This window comes from Pyrgilauda ruficollis, unplaced genomic scaffold (genome assembly GCF_017590135.1).
Source record: "Pyrgilauda ruficollis isolate IOZ18807 unplaced genomic scaffold, ASM1759013v1 scaffold86, whole genome shotgun sequence".
Lineage (NCBI taxonomy): Eukaryota > Metazoa > Chordata > Aves > Passeriformes > Passeridae > Pyrgilauda > Pyrgilauda ruficollis.
Window position 1 is genome coordinate 3,168,090 of NW_024530599.1, and position 15,680 is coordinate 3,183,769.

Below are 15,680 nucleotides of genomic sequence, written 5' to 3' on the forward strand. Positions count from 1 at the left end.
GCAGAGGGAAGGGCTAATTGTGGTGTGCAACAGTAATTTCCTGATGCTTTGTATGAAAAAAATGACATGGGACAGGACAAGAGGTAAGGAGAGGGGGAAAAAACCCTGAAGCAGTAGAAGACACAGACACCCAGCACAGAAAGAGAATTCAGTTTGAACTTTTGAATGCAGCTTTTTCCTTTGAGTTTTACTTCTTTCATGCTTAGTAAAGTGAGAACTTTGATCAAAGGTTTTCCTGAAGCTGTGCCATGCAGCTATCCAATAAGGTATAAACTGATGCTAATTTTGACCTAATCGCATTTTTTACCAGTGACTTCTTTCACCACCTGAAACCTTTATCCCTCTGCCAAAAATAGTCAAAATTAGAGGGTAAATTGAAATTTTCCAGGGCATGAAGGGAATGTGATGTCTCATGAACAAAGTTTCATCACATAAACTTCAATTCCACTAGAAAATTGAGCTGAGAAAAAAGAATGAGGCATTCAGCAGTTTTCTCTGTAATAAACACATTTAGCAGCCATAAATACAAAGAAGAAACAAGAAGAATTTTGCATAATTGACCAAGGAAACACAATACCATAAATTCAGCCTCACAGCCAACACGCTAAGTTACAAGTTTGGTTGGAAAAACTCTCTCAAGTTCTATTCATGGTTGTATATTTCAGAGCCTTTCAAGGCAGGGATACCCAGTATTTGCTATAATGGGACCATAAAAAGAAGTTTTACATGTACTGCGAGGCTGACAGCAGCTCTAACTGCAGCATGAGGGACTTGATGGATCCCTGCAAACACAGCTTGGGGAAGAGAATGCTACCAAATAATTAGAGATGTTGTCAAATGTGTGAAGAATGGAACTGACTTCCAAACACAAAATTTATTTAAAATCTTTTAAAGGAAAGGCTAAACAGCACAGCATTGGGAAGGGGTGTTATTTTACCAGCGAGGCCATTTGAAACTGATATTCAGATACATGCAGACAGCCGACACCGGGCTATCACACACAGCAATGTGAAACTCTTCAGCAGATCCAGGTGATACTGTTTTCCTTGCTTGTGCTCTTTCTGGCCACGGACACAGTGGCTAAGCCTCAATCTGGAAAAGATGTACCTGATGCTCATTGGCAAGGTCAAACAACCAGAAGAGCTGGCAGGGCCCACGTTAGATCCATCTGCTCAGGCATATATACAAATTATTTGGCAAGGCATGGAAAATATCACAGCGATTTTGGATCAGACTGCTTTCAGATTGCCAGGTGGAAGTTGAGAGATTTTGATCATCTGTTGTTCACAAAAATCTTGTGACTCCTCCTTCTGAACACAGACCTTGCTACAGAGACCCACACCTCGGGGACGAATCCCCACTCGCACTGGGGGTGAATTACTTCTTTCTCTCCACTCACCCATTCCACTGGGGTAATAAAAATGTGCCTTCTGAGGACTGCTGTTCAGAAGCCATTTAATTTAATATGAAAAAACAATTTATTTCATTCACCTCTAATTTGGAATAAAAGTTTTTTAATACAAATCCAAATTTACCTAGAACAATCTGAATTATTTTTGCAGTTCAGCATCTCTGTTTATACAGGTATACTTACACTGACACATCCATACTACAACAGAGTTGCCTACTGTTCATAAACATGAGAAATATTATTTGCTAAATGGCACAGAAAGCAGGTTATGAAGAGACCCTGCTATTGTTCTTGTGCTGTCCCTCCCATCACTCAGCTGATTCAGATTCCTCTGCAAATTTTCTCAGTGTTACTATCAGAAGTAAAAATGCAGACAATATTTAAAGCCCACTATACAGTTATGTCCTATGCCAGTCTAGCTTCATCTGGCATCTGATTAAACAATAATTGGCCATGGCAGCAGCACTTCTTAGTGACTTCCTTGTCCTTGTTAATAAATCACAATTGTCAATTTATAGCAAATTAGGCAAACTCTGCTCTCTTAAGCCTCATTTTATTTCAATCAGAAAGATTTATGACCCTCCAGGGTATAATACACCTTCCATTACCTCTCCAGCTAGTAATCAAGAATATGCCTGTCAAAGTCAAAATGCAAGGATTCATCATATTATTTTTTAAAAACTCTGGTTCTTTTCCTATGAGTATGGAATTTAATTCTCTGTGGACATTTGAGGTTTATTTTGTAATTATATTAATTACCATGCAAATCCTGATTGCCCTTCCAAACCTCTCCTTACATAGATACTTTGGGTTTCAATGTTCTTTTAGGCTTTTAATCAATGACAGGAGATATGTCATTAATCCATCATGAGTCAATTCACACAGCACATGTCTGAAATGAGTCCAGAGGTGCCAGACTGGATGGGACAGGTGCTCTAGAGCTTCCAAGGTTACAACTGACTGATCCAGACCATTGTGTGAACATTTTGGGAGATGCAGAAGAAAATTAGGGACACTGAAAATAGTTAATTTTGCTGAGGGTTGACTCTATACATGAAATACAACCCAATATATTTGATGTAAATCCAACACTGAATATTTCCTATGTAGTCTCTAATTAAACCAGTATTCATGAATGAGAAGAGTGGTTTTAGTACCTTCAAAATACTTAAGTGCCTATTTATTTGTTAAGTATATTTTGCAATGACAATAAAACTTTCCCTTTCAGGCTATCAAAAGTTAGTGCCTCTTTTTCAATGTGACCTCTGTAGAGAAAGTTATAACGACTGGACATTTATATAGATAACAAAAATACTATCAATATGATTTAGGAAATAGAAATATCATTGTTGTATTTTAGATTAACTATGCCTAATGCTTAAGCTACTGAACAGCCTGCCTATAGAGGAGCACTCATTATAAACAGAAACCCAATGAAGCCTAACATGAGGCAGAGATTATGTGATTAAAAAATCTCTCCAAAAAGCTCACTGGGTTTCTGAAATAAACAGAGCTAAGGATGCTGGAAGAGTCCCAGTCCCTTGGAAGAACCTTCTGCTGGCACATCCCTGTTTGTTAAGGATGCAGGCATTTGGTTTGCAGCAGCAGCTCTTTGCTGATAAAAGGTCTCCCCCTGAAATACACACTATTTCAGCAGAAATGTCACTGTAACCTGTTTTGCTTGTGCAAGATGTGCAGAGCTTCCCTGCAAGGTTTCCCCTCTCAGAGACACCAGCAGTCCTTTGTGAAATCAATCTGATAGTGGGCTGGACTAGCAGGTAACCCAGGCAGGCAGCAGTGATTTCACAATCAAACGTGCACATGAGTTTTTCAGAGTACTGAACAAGTGAAGCATGCCCACTGTGTGAGGCAAGAGCACAATATTTATTTCAGAGTCTCTCAGCAGTGTGAGGAGGGGACCCCAGGGACCACAGGGGTCAGAGAGCTTTGGGACAACCTTACCTGCAGTGCTTGTGCACTTGCCCTACACACTAATCTAATCCCAATCTAATTCCCAAACGAGTCTGGCATTGGATCATTTCTATTAACAGCAGGGGCTTCACTCTTCTTTTCATCTTAGCCTGCTTATAGCAACTTCATCAATTCCATCATCTCCAAAGGAAAGGAGAAAATAAGGCAATCAACCTCCCAGGACAATCTCTGCTCATGTTCTTGGACAACAAAAGAAACCCAAAAGCCATTTTATCCAGTACACTCAGAGCCAAGAAAGCCTCAAGGATAACAGATGACAGAAAATCACAAGGAAATTTACAATAAGGATTTTCAGCTGTGGCCAACTACGTCAACTGGTTCAATCATGCAGAAATGGTGGGATGCAGAAAATTAAGATCTGGTTAAACAGGACTTGATTAAGCAGATTTATAGGAACCAGCAATCACCTGAAAGGCAGAAAAACCACAGAGGAAGAAAAATTTTTATTTAGTGTAACAGGACCAGGCAAACATAAGAACAAGAGCCTGAAATTCAGCCTAATGCCAATAAAAACTTCTCCTTTACCCTGAGAAAAGAAAGATTGGAAGTCTGGTCACTCATTTAGAACTAGACCAGGAAAACAGTAGTAAAACCACAGTGAGGGGGAATAATCCACACTGACAAGAGAATGAATGTGTCAGTGCCCACCTGTGGGTGCAGCTCCCCATCCCTGAACTGTACCAACACAGGGAATGCCTGAAGCTGCTCAACATCTGCTTTCTTGCTGGCCTAACAAAAATCAAAATACTTCTTCAGAGCTGGCTTTATTGTTAAGAGCCCTCATTAGGGCCTGCCACACAACATGAGTGGGTTTTTACAGGGCCTGTGGTGGGTGTGTTCCTGCCTCGATGCCTTCAGCCAGCAACTGGGGCAGTAACCCCTCCCTAAGCCTTTCATTTTATGCTCTTCTACATGTAAATCTCTGTTTTCTTTACACCAACTACAACAGAAAGGGCAAAAAGCAGGTAACACGAGTCTGACTGCTGCATGGTAAATTTTACAGAATAAGCATATGGAAGAAAATACTGTGATTTCTGCATTTTTTTTTCTGCTCCAGGAGATTTATATGAAATTATAACCACTTACTGCTCACACTGGTGTTTGCCCTAAAAATCCACACATAAATACAGATTTACTAATTTTATGTGGCCACCCATTACCTCTCATCCCTACAGGCTTTCTCTTTTATTTTACTATGAGTGGAAAATGCATCTTCAACATTCATTAATAAGAATTTTCGGTATGGTTAAAGTGATCAAACAAAAATAAAACACCCCAGATCACAGAAACACACACTCCAGGAGAATTTATTAGAATGAAAGTTCAAGGCAGAACCACCTCACACAAACAGCATTTTGCTGCACTGATTTTTTCTACACGAAACCTTGGCATTGAGCTGAGATTCCAGTGCCTGTCCCCTGACCCTGACACTGGGAGAGAAGAGAGGCCAGGGCAGAGCAACATGTGGAGGCAGTGAGAGGAGTTTGCTCTCCTGGCTCGTGTGGATGAGGCTGCTCAGAGCCCCTTCCAACTTCTTCTCCCTTTGCAGCTCCAGCTTGGGGATTAATTTGTGTGCTGAAGGATGCACATGGGGTGTTGCAATGTATTCACAAGGGTTAGGCCATAGTGTGCACCAGCCAGCCTGCTTCTGAGTTTGTTAGCAAAGCCTCAAGAATTCGTCAAGATTATTGAAACATAAATTGTGCTAAATTAAGAAAGAAAAGGCTGAGAAACTGAATACCAAGACAGCAATAACTGGATAACAGAGGACTGTGAAACACCTGGACCGTAACCAGTCATTACTCCAAGAAATGCAGGCAGAAAATGAGTGAACAAGACAAAGGCACCAATTAAGAAGTGTGTACTTATTAGCTTGCAGAATGTATAAATATGTGTGTAATGTAAACAAAGAACAGCTTCTGCTTAATCATACTAGTCAGCTCTTCAGGAGTCCTAAATTTCCCACAATAACGGGGACCCACATGTGTGTTAACAGAGCCAAGGAAACACAAGCACAGAGCTACATCTGTACACAGGATCAGCCTGACAAACCAAGCACTGCAAAAGCCAAACTCTACACTGGGTTACAGCCACTCAACCCCACCCAAGTCAGCATCACCGAGAAACTGCCCCGTTGGAATAGTCTCTGTGTGGCCCCAGGTGAGCACACACCACCACAGCCACGCTGAGCTCTGTGCTGAATCCTCCCCAGGCTGCCCCTACTGCAGGGCTCTCCCAGATTATTTGTGTAAGGCTGCAGAACCTCACCGTGGTGAAGTGCAAATTGATTTAAATTAATAAAAGTGCAAATTGACTTAAATAAATCAACAGCAAACTTCCCCTGCTTCAAGCACAGGCAAGGACATTGCACCCCAGGAGCCAGAGGTGCAGCCAGGGCAGCACCTGTGGCATGGGGACACTGCTGAGAAAACCTCCTGTCAGCCTCGGGCTGAGCAGCCACAGCTCCTGCTCAGCTGCACTGACCCCCCCAAGTGCCGGCACAGAATTTTAATCAGTGCACAACACGGGATTTGTGTGAATCCCCCATTTCCCAGAGACATCCTGCTCTGGGACTCTCCACTTCTAAACTTGTTTCCAGGGACAAAAACCAGGCATGGGGGGTGGGGAGGGGGAAGAGCCAAATTCCTAGCAGAAATTTGGAGCCAGCTTCCTCTCTAAATATCATTCTGGCTTCACTGTAATGCCTCCCACCACAAGAGTCTGGCTGCAAAGAATGCTGTCTCTCCAAAGCCCAAGAGCTTTACCCAGGATTTTTCCAATTGTATCTGTCATTCTGGATGATTGGTGAAATTACTTGAACCCTTAAGACACCGCAGGTCTGCAAGAAAAGTCAGGACACAGGCTGAACTCAAGAGGGAGGTGAATAGATTTGGATAAAATTTAGAGCCACAGCCATCATCAGCATCTGGTGCCTGGAGTGTGAGATGTGAGCTGTGCCAATTTTACCTATCTTCACTTTCCATTTCAGACAGCTTTCAGTGCCAGCAGGACCCAGAGGTGACAAACATCTGCATTCCAGCAGCTCTGGCTCCTTTACCTGAGCAATCAGAGAGGCTGTGGACATTCCTAGGCAGGCACTGCACTTCTCGTTCTGGGTTGGCAATGTTCTTTCATTTCAGGCAAAACAAAAATGTATTTTAGACTATTTCCCCAGTTCTACAATAATCCTATTTGAAAGAAAGCAAATTATTCTTTATTCTTTACTACTTCAATTTTAAGAAAAAGTAAGTATAAAAGAGAAAAATCAGCCAAAAAACTCCAAAAGGGCATATTCAGAATAAAGCAATGACAAAATACATGGAGTGTTGGTTTCACTCACCTTAGCTTTTCCTACAGTTATTCAAGTGAAGTTTTTTCCAATGACTTATTGATTGCAAGTTTGATTAATCTCTTGAATTCCAACACCCATGGACTCAGTTTTGCAATATCAGTGGGAATACTTACAAGCCACACACTCGACAGAATCAATGAACTGATAGGTTCCTGTTATCTATTTCCCAGCCCCAGCTGCACTCAGTGCCTTTTGCAGGTGGCCAGTAGCATTTCCAGCAGGAGAAAGCTCCATCTCTCCACTTACAATCAGACTTTACAATCTAAACCACACATATTATTTAAATCATCATTCAAAGAATGCTATGGAGAAGAGAAAAAAAAAAAAAGCAAGAACAACCCACTGGAAAATGACCTCTATGCCTGTGTTTAATATGAAAACATGAGTCTTACAACATGGAGAGCCAGCTCCTGCCAGCACTGGTGGCACCCTGGAGCTCCTGCCAGATGCTGGAGGTGCCATACCCCACTCCTTGGGGCTTTCTCCCCAAAGTACAGCCACAACAGCACTGTGTCAGCCACGCTTTATCTCCAACAAGCACTTTCATCACCCATTTTAAGGAAAGAGCAGCAGCAAAGATCATTATCAGCTCAGCCTTGCCTGTTCCTGAGTGAGCAATCTCTGTTTCTGTCCTCATCAAACACCCCTGGGGCCTTCCAGCCTCGCAGCTCAGGTGGTCCATGACTTATCTCACTTTGAGTTTACCCAAACCATCAAGGGCAGCACTGAAATTGCTAAAAGCCCCACAAAGTATACATTCAATAGGAAAAACATACATGAAAAGTAAGAGATGGAACTGCCATCAGTGTGACAGCGAAAACGAGCCCACAGGCTTTGGGGAATGCAGTTAACTGGGGGAATGTCCTGATCCATCAGGCACCACTCTGGCAGCTGGTAACTGAGGTGACTTTCTGCCCTGTGTTTTTCTGCAGGCTGGCATGAGCACAGGAACCCCAGAAAGCCTCATGTAATGCCTGTCCCTTCACAGGGAACATTACAAAGCTGTCAGCTTAAATTTGGAAAAAGGGTGGGTTTTTCACTTTATTGATGCACTCTTCCACAGAGGATTTTTTTTAAATCTACATCAAACAAGGAAAAACAAATGCTGAGAGGGCAGATTTAGGGCAATTTATCAAGGTCTGGGAAATAGCTTCCAGATGGATGGAGCTGTTTGGTGCTGGCTGGTGAGAAGGAAGCAAGGTATTGTTATTGAATTAGCATGAATCTCTGGTGGAGAACTGCGTGGTAGATAGAGTGCTCCTTTCATATGGTTTGCATTTCGACCTGTCATATTTCATTTTTATTCAAAAACCTGTGGTAAAGACACACAGTTCCTTTTTGCTTATTCAATTTCCACCAATTCTCCCTGAACTGTTAGCCAGTATTTTTAAACCCTGCTCCAAGTGCCATGCCTGCTCTGATTGCTCTTTGCCATGCTTGGCTGGCAGCTTGGTGCTTACAAGCTCACAGTGGTTTTGGGCTTTGCAATCACACACTGATGTCACCTGAGAAAATGTGTGAGAGAGGAGAAAAGCTGGATGCTCTATGAGATGTTTAAACTGAGTCACATCAAGTGTTTACCAAAACCCCTCCAAGGAAAATGATGAATCCTGGGGTTTCATGCACACTACAACACGCTGATAAACTGCAGGATAATTCTGGATTTTTCTTTTGAATACATCTTCCCTTCATAAACATGACTTTTAGCAATATAAATGTATCTATACCAGTAACTTTCTATCTAATCTATCCCAGTGAATAAGGAATACTGCAAAAAGCCAAAAGAACAACCAACAAATAACAATCTAAGGGCCAAAAAGAGAAGATATGCTCGTAACACATTTTTACTTAGAATAACCTGGATACCTGCTCCATGATACATGTCTTACAGAGTAAGATATATGCAAAGACTTATGTGTTCATCTGCTAGCTCTGAAACAATTTACTTTTCAAGTTCCCACCTGAAGAATTCAACATAATTTATGTTAAAAATGGAATTTAAATGACCATTTTCTTATAGACCTGAGGAGATAAACAGCTTGCTATCAAGTAGTTGCAAGTTGTTACCAAGTTTGATTCTTTTCAAAACAGATTTTTGACAATACAGTCTTTTAAATCCTAGAAAAGTTTCTGGTTGATATGCAAATGGGTAGAAAGGTTTCTAATGACAGGAAATTTCCAATGTCTTTTTCAATTATTTAGGAGAACTGTTACTATTCTTGACTAGGGGCACTAGGGTGAAATAGAAGAAATAAGCTTTATATTTTCCCTTTCCCAATGTTTCTGTCAATTACTCTGGGATGCATCCCAGGAAAACAGAGAAGGGAAATGGTGATATAATCAGAACCAATTAATTCCTAAATCCTACCTGAAGCGTAACACACAGATACTTGCGCTTGCTTCCACATGAATGTCTGGTTTTGCCCTCCTTTTTTCCCCTATAATTCTTATTACTCTGTGTTTTATGAGCATCTGTTTCAACTGACCAGGACTGTAGGAAGTATCCAAAGAGGCCAATAATAAAATCCCAATCTTTAGGATGCAGCCTCTGTTGGCCATAGCACCTGAAACCCCCCAGGCTGTGAACAGATCATATGCCTCATTTATCACTTACACATAATCCTTCAGCTACTGACTCCTGAGCTGGATTTCCAGCTACATCTGCTCTGGGACAGTGCCCTGGTGTCCTGGATCTCTCACAGTGCAGGGTGAACAAGGGGAGTTATCCATCACTGCTGAAGAAACTGCTTTACTCAATGACCCTTTCCTCATTTCCCACTGTGTTATCAGGAAGCCCACAATGACTGGAATCCACAGGATTCATATTTGCAGATCCCTCTGTGGACATCAGTGCTCTGAATTCAGGGACAGCTGATTTAGGGGTTGTGTCTGATCAGGGGTCACCCTTCTGCTCATCAGCCTGTGGTGGTGGGTGTAAACTACCAGGTGTCAACATTCTGTCACCATGGACCAACCTGGCCCTGAATTGTCATTGGAACTGCCTTCCCTTTGGCTGGGAGCTATGAAATGGTGATCTGGTTGCTGGCAGAAAACAAGAAACGAAAAGGAGGATAAAACCAACTTGGCATTTTATATGGATATCTACATCCCAGAATCAGAGAATGCTCACGACTGGAAGGGACCTCTGGAGACTCAACAGCCCAACCACCCAGCTCAAAACAGGAGCAACCAGAGCAAGTTTCTCAGGATGATCTGTGTAGTCACAGCACAAAGCAAAGCCCTTCCAACTGCACAGGATGAAATTTGTGGCAGGGCACAGCTGAAAAGTCACACACAACCTGCCTGAGCAAGGAACTTTGGAGCCCAGTGCTTGTAATATTAACTTCTCACAGCACAACCATTGAAGAACCACAAGTGATGGGGAGCAGCTCCTTGCTCCTCATGTAGTTATTTGGAGTCATACCTTGAAACCAAAAGGGCAGGTGCACTGGTAGAGCTCCACGGGGTCACTGCTGCACGTCCCGTTGTTCTTACAGGGGCTGGAGAGGCAGGGGTTGCACTTGGACACCACACTGAGATCCACTGGCTCTGCAGAGGCACACACAGAGCGTTAGCAGAGAGCTGGACTGCAGAATTAACACCTCCCATGCACACACAGACATCTTCCCCAAGCACTGGCACAAATGCTCATGCTGCAGGTGCACTGCACGACACCACGGGATTCCCAGGGATCAGAGAGGCTTTAAGTGCTTAAATCAAGTGCTAGGCAAGTCTCAATGATGCTCATATTCTCCTGAAGATGCAAACATATGCTCTGAAAAAAAGCATGTTGGGAACCTCCAGGGAGTGGGTTATATATATATATGGCTTTCAGCAATTTTTCCTGTTCTCAGTTCTGGAAATCCTGCAACAGCAACCCCAGGGAACTGCAACCTGACATTTCTATGGCTGATAACAAGAATGAAAGTGCAGATGCAACAACATAAATAAAAACCATGTACAAGGCAGATTTAGTTAGAGACTTATGGGAATATTTAGGTGCAAAGTGCTCTACCATCCTTAATTTTAACAGAGTTTGAAACTTATTTTGTTCCCTTTCTGCCCAGAAGAATGATCAACACTGACCTATCTCAGCAAAGTGCAATAAAACCAAATATGCAAATATGTAAATGTATGCAAGTAAATAACATGAGCATATTTAAACCATCTAAAACCCTTCATATTTGTAGCAAAAATCTTTCAGCGAAGTAGTGAAGTTTGTAGGTGAGCAGGAAAACAAACACAGACTAAAACAACACTAATTACATTTGGGGTCCCAAGTCAATCAATATTTTATGGTTGAGATTTTACAGAAAGCTAATTTAGGCAGTTATATTCACAGTTAAAACATGGTGATTTTTTAAATGGCTACATTTCAAATATTAATAAGTATTAACTCGTTGGCTTTTATATGTAAAAAAATAAAACCTAGCACTTTAAAGTGGCTTAAATTATACCAGGCAGTAAAGACCTTAAAGTAATTGTATTTCATTTTCAAATAATTTAAAATAAAAAACTTTTAAAATAATTTAAAATTGGTCTTGTACTAACCAAAAGTGGGCATAGAGCTTCTGTAACTGCATGATAAATGGTAAGAAGGACTAAATTGTGAAACATATTAGAACTGAAGAAAATAAGCTTAAATTTGATGTTCAAGAGAAGGTGAAGCTCCAGAGTTACCAGAACTAGGATGAAAAAATCCCTTCCAGCCAGGGATTTGCTTTGAATGGTCCTGCACGAGTTATAAACCTCCACTGTTCACTTTGAATGCTTGCAGAGCACCAGCAGGACAAGAACATGGCAGAAGTGGGGCCGAAGGGTCTCAGGTGACAGCACTGGGCTGTGTCCTGTCCTGCAGTGATGGTGGTGCCATCAGGGACTGACTGGGAGTGAACAGGCAGTAATGAGGGAGAAATACACAGGAAGAAAAAATGCCAAAAATTAAATGAAGGACTGCTGTCATCCTATTCTATCTTTGTGTTAATGCCTAACTGCATACCATACATGCTTTTACCTTGGAAGAGGAAATCACAGCTGAATTCCTGGCACTATCAGGGGCTGGAATGCGACATATCTGAGTTACATTTGTCTTGATGGTAAAATATACAAAGAATAAACAAAGGTGGCTCCTCTGAGGGCTCATGAGTCAGGCAGCAGTGTTCTCTTTTAGATCTAGAGGTCAGTAAGCCAGAATTTGTTCTACTATTTATTTCATAATACGTGTACATTTTCCATTTATTTCTACGTCATAGATCAAAGCTAATCAATGTAGGAGCTAATAAGAACAGTGTTAGTTCCTAGCAGTTAAGTAGTTCATTACTTTGCCCTTGTGGATTTGATTTATAAATCCATATAGCAAAATGCCCTCAGCCCAGCACATTCCTTTCCTCTACTGCATAGCTGGGAGGGCAAGTTAATAAAAAGCAGAGCTGAGTTTGCATGACTTGCACATAACACACTTTTATTTCCTTGGCTCTGCTGAGACATAACCTCCTGCTCAGGCACAGGCTAAAAACATATTTTTAACAAGAATAAGTTAAACTACTTTTTACATTTTTTTCCTAATGTAAAAGTTCCTGGAGGTCACAGAGGACATCTGAGCACGACTTTCACGCAGCAGCTCAAGGTACCCAGCCCAGCATGGGCCAGCTCTCGGGGCTGGGACCCAGGGTTTTGGGGGTCAGGGCTCAGCACTCCCTGAAATGGGAACAGGGTGCAGTGAGACAGCCAAACCATGCCCTGGTTTTCAAAATACTTGTATTTTCATGAGCAAAGGTGATTTTTTCAAGGGCCTAGAGCTTCTTGAACTTTACTGCCACTTGTCCAGACCATTGACTGTTTCTGCTTGTGCAAACACCATCCAAATCAACACTTTTTTTTTCTCCTTTTCTGTTCAGCTAAAGCAAGCTATGGGGACTTTTGGGATATTAGAAAGAACATGAGCTTTCTAGTGGACCAATCTAATATTTACATAGGAAGCATACAACTACATCTAATATCCTGTATCACAGATGTGCTGATCTCTTGACTAAGAGTTGCATATTTAGTTTAGAGAGAAAATCAGTGTAACTCTTGATATATCACAGGTTCAGAATGAAGAAGACATCCAATCTCTTTCTGGTTTAATTTTCAGATCCTGTGTAATATACAAAATCAATTATTTCCTTTGATTCACTTCATGGCAACAAGTGCATTATTTGGTATTTTTACTACTTATATTTGTACTTCACATTTGAGAGACTGTTGTGAAGTCTCTGGTTTGATAATTATGATCAGAGTTCTGACAGTTTTGAGACTGACATTTCAAAGTAATTAAACTATAAGGTTACAGTTATTAAATATATATTTGAAAGGACATAAAATTCCACTCAACCTTGGGAACCTGTGTTTTAAACTCACCCCAACACCACCATTTGTTTGTTCAGCAGTTTAATTCCAGCACCTATAAAATCACCCTGCCAGGCAGCACTGTAAATGGGCATGGCACTCTGAGAGACATAAAAACAGGCTTTATGCCCTCATTTCCATTTCTAAGAGAGGCTACTGATCCATCTTTTCCACTGTAAATATAGCTCCATCTTCAAGCACTTGCTGGTAAGCTAAGCAAAACTACAAAACTCTTTTTTTACGACAACATACGGATATGACTTAAATCACCACCACTCACTAATGAGCTACTTACTTAATCCACAAAATGTGAATCATCTGTCTGAGTGCTCTCTAAAGCAGTACACTCCTGTCAATGAGCACCCCAAATTGTTCAGAGCTGCCCCCCAACCCTCTCCTGAATGAACGCACACAGAATTCAGATATGGTATGTTTTCTGTAATCTGCAGTTTCTGAATCACCACTGATGGGAACAGTCTGGAGATCTGCAGATGAAAATGTACTCTTTGGTAAATATTTGCTTCAAGAATTCTCTGTCTCTTAGTTTTCAAGTAAATGTACATAATAACTGCAGTGCTCTATGTTTTTATAATACCTCTTATTTTCTCAGTTTTTTTTGGGTTAAGTCACAGGCCAAAACAAATTATTTGTTCTAATAAGTTCTAACAACACCCTATATGTTAACATGCCATTACATAACCTGGTGTGAGCATCAGGAACACTCACTGCTCTCAGATTCCCTGCTTCTCCTGCCTTAGGGGAGAGTGGAATGCTTCTCCTGCCTTAGGGGAGAGTGGAGTGCTTCTCCTCTCCTTAGTGGAGCAGCTAACTGCACTTTGGGGAAAACACAGGAAAACACAACTTGCAAGGAATGCGACGTTTCGGAAAACAAACCCCAACCCCAACTCCCCGGCAACGCGCAAAACCAAGGGTGTGAGAGCAAAGCCCAGTGGGGAGGCCAGGGCAGAGGGTGCCACGCTCCTACCTTTGCACTGGAAGTGGTGTGTGGGCGTGGTGAGCAGCAGCCTGTCCGCCATGGCTTCGGGGCCGCGGCAGCGGGCGATCCCGGGCTCCTTGTAGCCCGCCTTGACCCACTCGGACAGCCAGCGCAGGTGGCAGTCACAGTGCAGGGGGTTGGTGCCCAGGGCCCTCGAGGTGCAGAACAATTAGCACAGGTTACTTGGCAAAGATAGCAAACAGCTCTGATCTCACTAAGGCATGGTGCAGTCTACATTTCTACATTATTGTTTCCCAACAAGGCAAAGATCTGTTGAGTATTCAGGAAGGATTTTAGATTCATCTCCTGCTCTTCTCCTTTCTTCCCATCATTAGTTAGGGAAGTTATATAAACACCTAAGAAGAAATCCCTTTTCCAAACAATTGTGCTTGAGCAATGTCACCAGACATATTGCTTTCATCAAATTCATCACATTGATTCCCTTTAATTCTCTGTCCTTCTTAAGCGTATTCTAACCCTGAATTGAGTAATTTAGTTTGGATCCGATGACTCACATTAATGACTCCTCACCAGATGAAACACATATGCAGAAGATACCTCCATTTTCCAAACTGCAACCCAGTGTCTGCTAAGTCTATTTATGACTTTGAAAACACATTTGCTGCTTGACCCATCATTTGAATTAGGTCAAATAGTTGTAGAAGATGCATTTATATAGTGAAATTATAATTCTCAGAATTTTTCCTTTATTCATGGACATCTATCCAAAAGAAAACCAAACTTTTAACCTTAAATTTAGGTGCTATCTTGACTAATTTGTACTTTCTCTTAAAGAAAGTGTCTTTTCAGGCAGTCAATTACAAAAAAAGTTCACACTTCAGAAAAATCAGATTGAGGCCAACGAATTGTTTAAAATGTGAAGACATGCATGTTGAAAGTCTGTATTTATTTTGCTCAAAGTCAATGTAAGACTTCAGCTGTACAACACCTGAATTGACATGAAAGGAAAATAAACTAAATAAAGAATAGCACAAGGAAGAGATACTAAAGAAACCAATGATTCAAATCGGATTTTAGACTTTAAAATTTCTGCATATGCTACAAACTATTTTTAAGATGGTACTGTAAACTCAAGCTTCTTTCAAATAAAAACATATCAGGCAGGATATTAAGATAGAAACCTCAGTAAATTTGTTGATACATTTCTATTGGAGTGACTAATGAACCCACTGTGCCCTAGACAGATTCATAATGAGAGTTCATGGGTTCAAACCCTGTCTGGGGCTCATTCATCAAAATTAAATGTGTACTGCAGCTCAGCATTAAAAAATACCCATCCACTCCTCCTGTAAATCCATTGCTTACAATGGAAAAAAACTACTGGGTTGACTTTTTGACCCTGGAACTGTGATCAACTGGCTCACTTGTCCAAGGTCAAACAAAATGCAGCAGTGAAAGCTGAGAAATTTTTAGTGTTGAGAAACTGCCATATATAAAATGTGAGTGGGAGGACAACGGAAAGCTTGTTACCATGTTAATTAATATTTATAAACTACGTTAGAAATAAAGCTTCTCCATAT

General features: G+C 41.3%; 1 protein-coding gene across 1 annotated transcript in view; it reads right to left on the reverse strand.

The window, feature by feature from the left end:
• Window positions 1–15,680, reverse strand: part of SLIT3 (slit guidance ligand 3) — a 467,475-nt gene that overhangs the window by 59,787 nt on the left and 392,008 nt on the right. The window contains exons 25-26 of the mRNA XM_041488030.1: window positions 14,128–14,291; window positions 10,180–10,304 (exon numbers count right to left, since the gene is read on the reverse strand). Of these exons, the coding sequence (XP_041343964.1) occupies window positions 10,180–10,304; window positions 14,128–14,291 (289 nt within the window). The remainder of the gene's footprint in view (window positions 1–10,179; window positions 10,305–14,127; window positions 14,292–15,680) is intronic.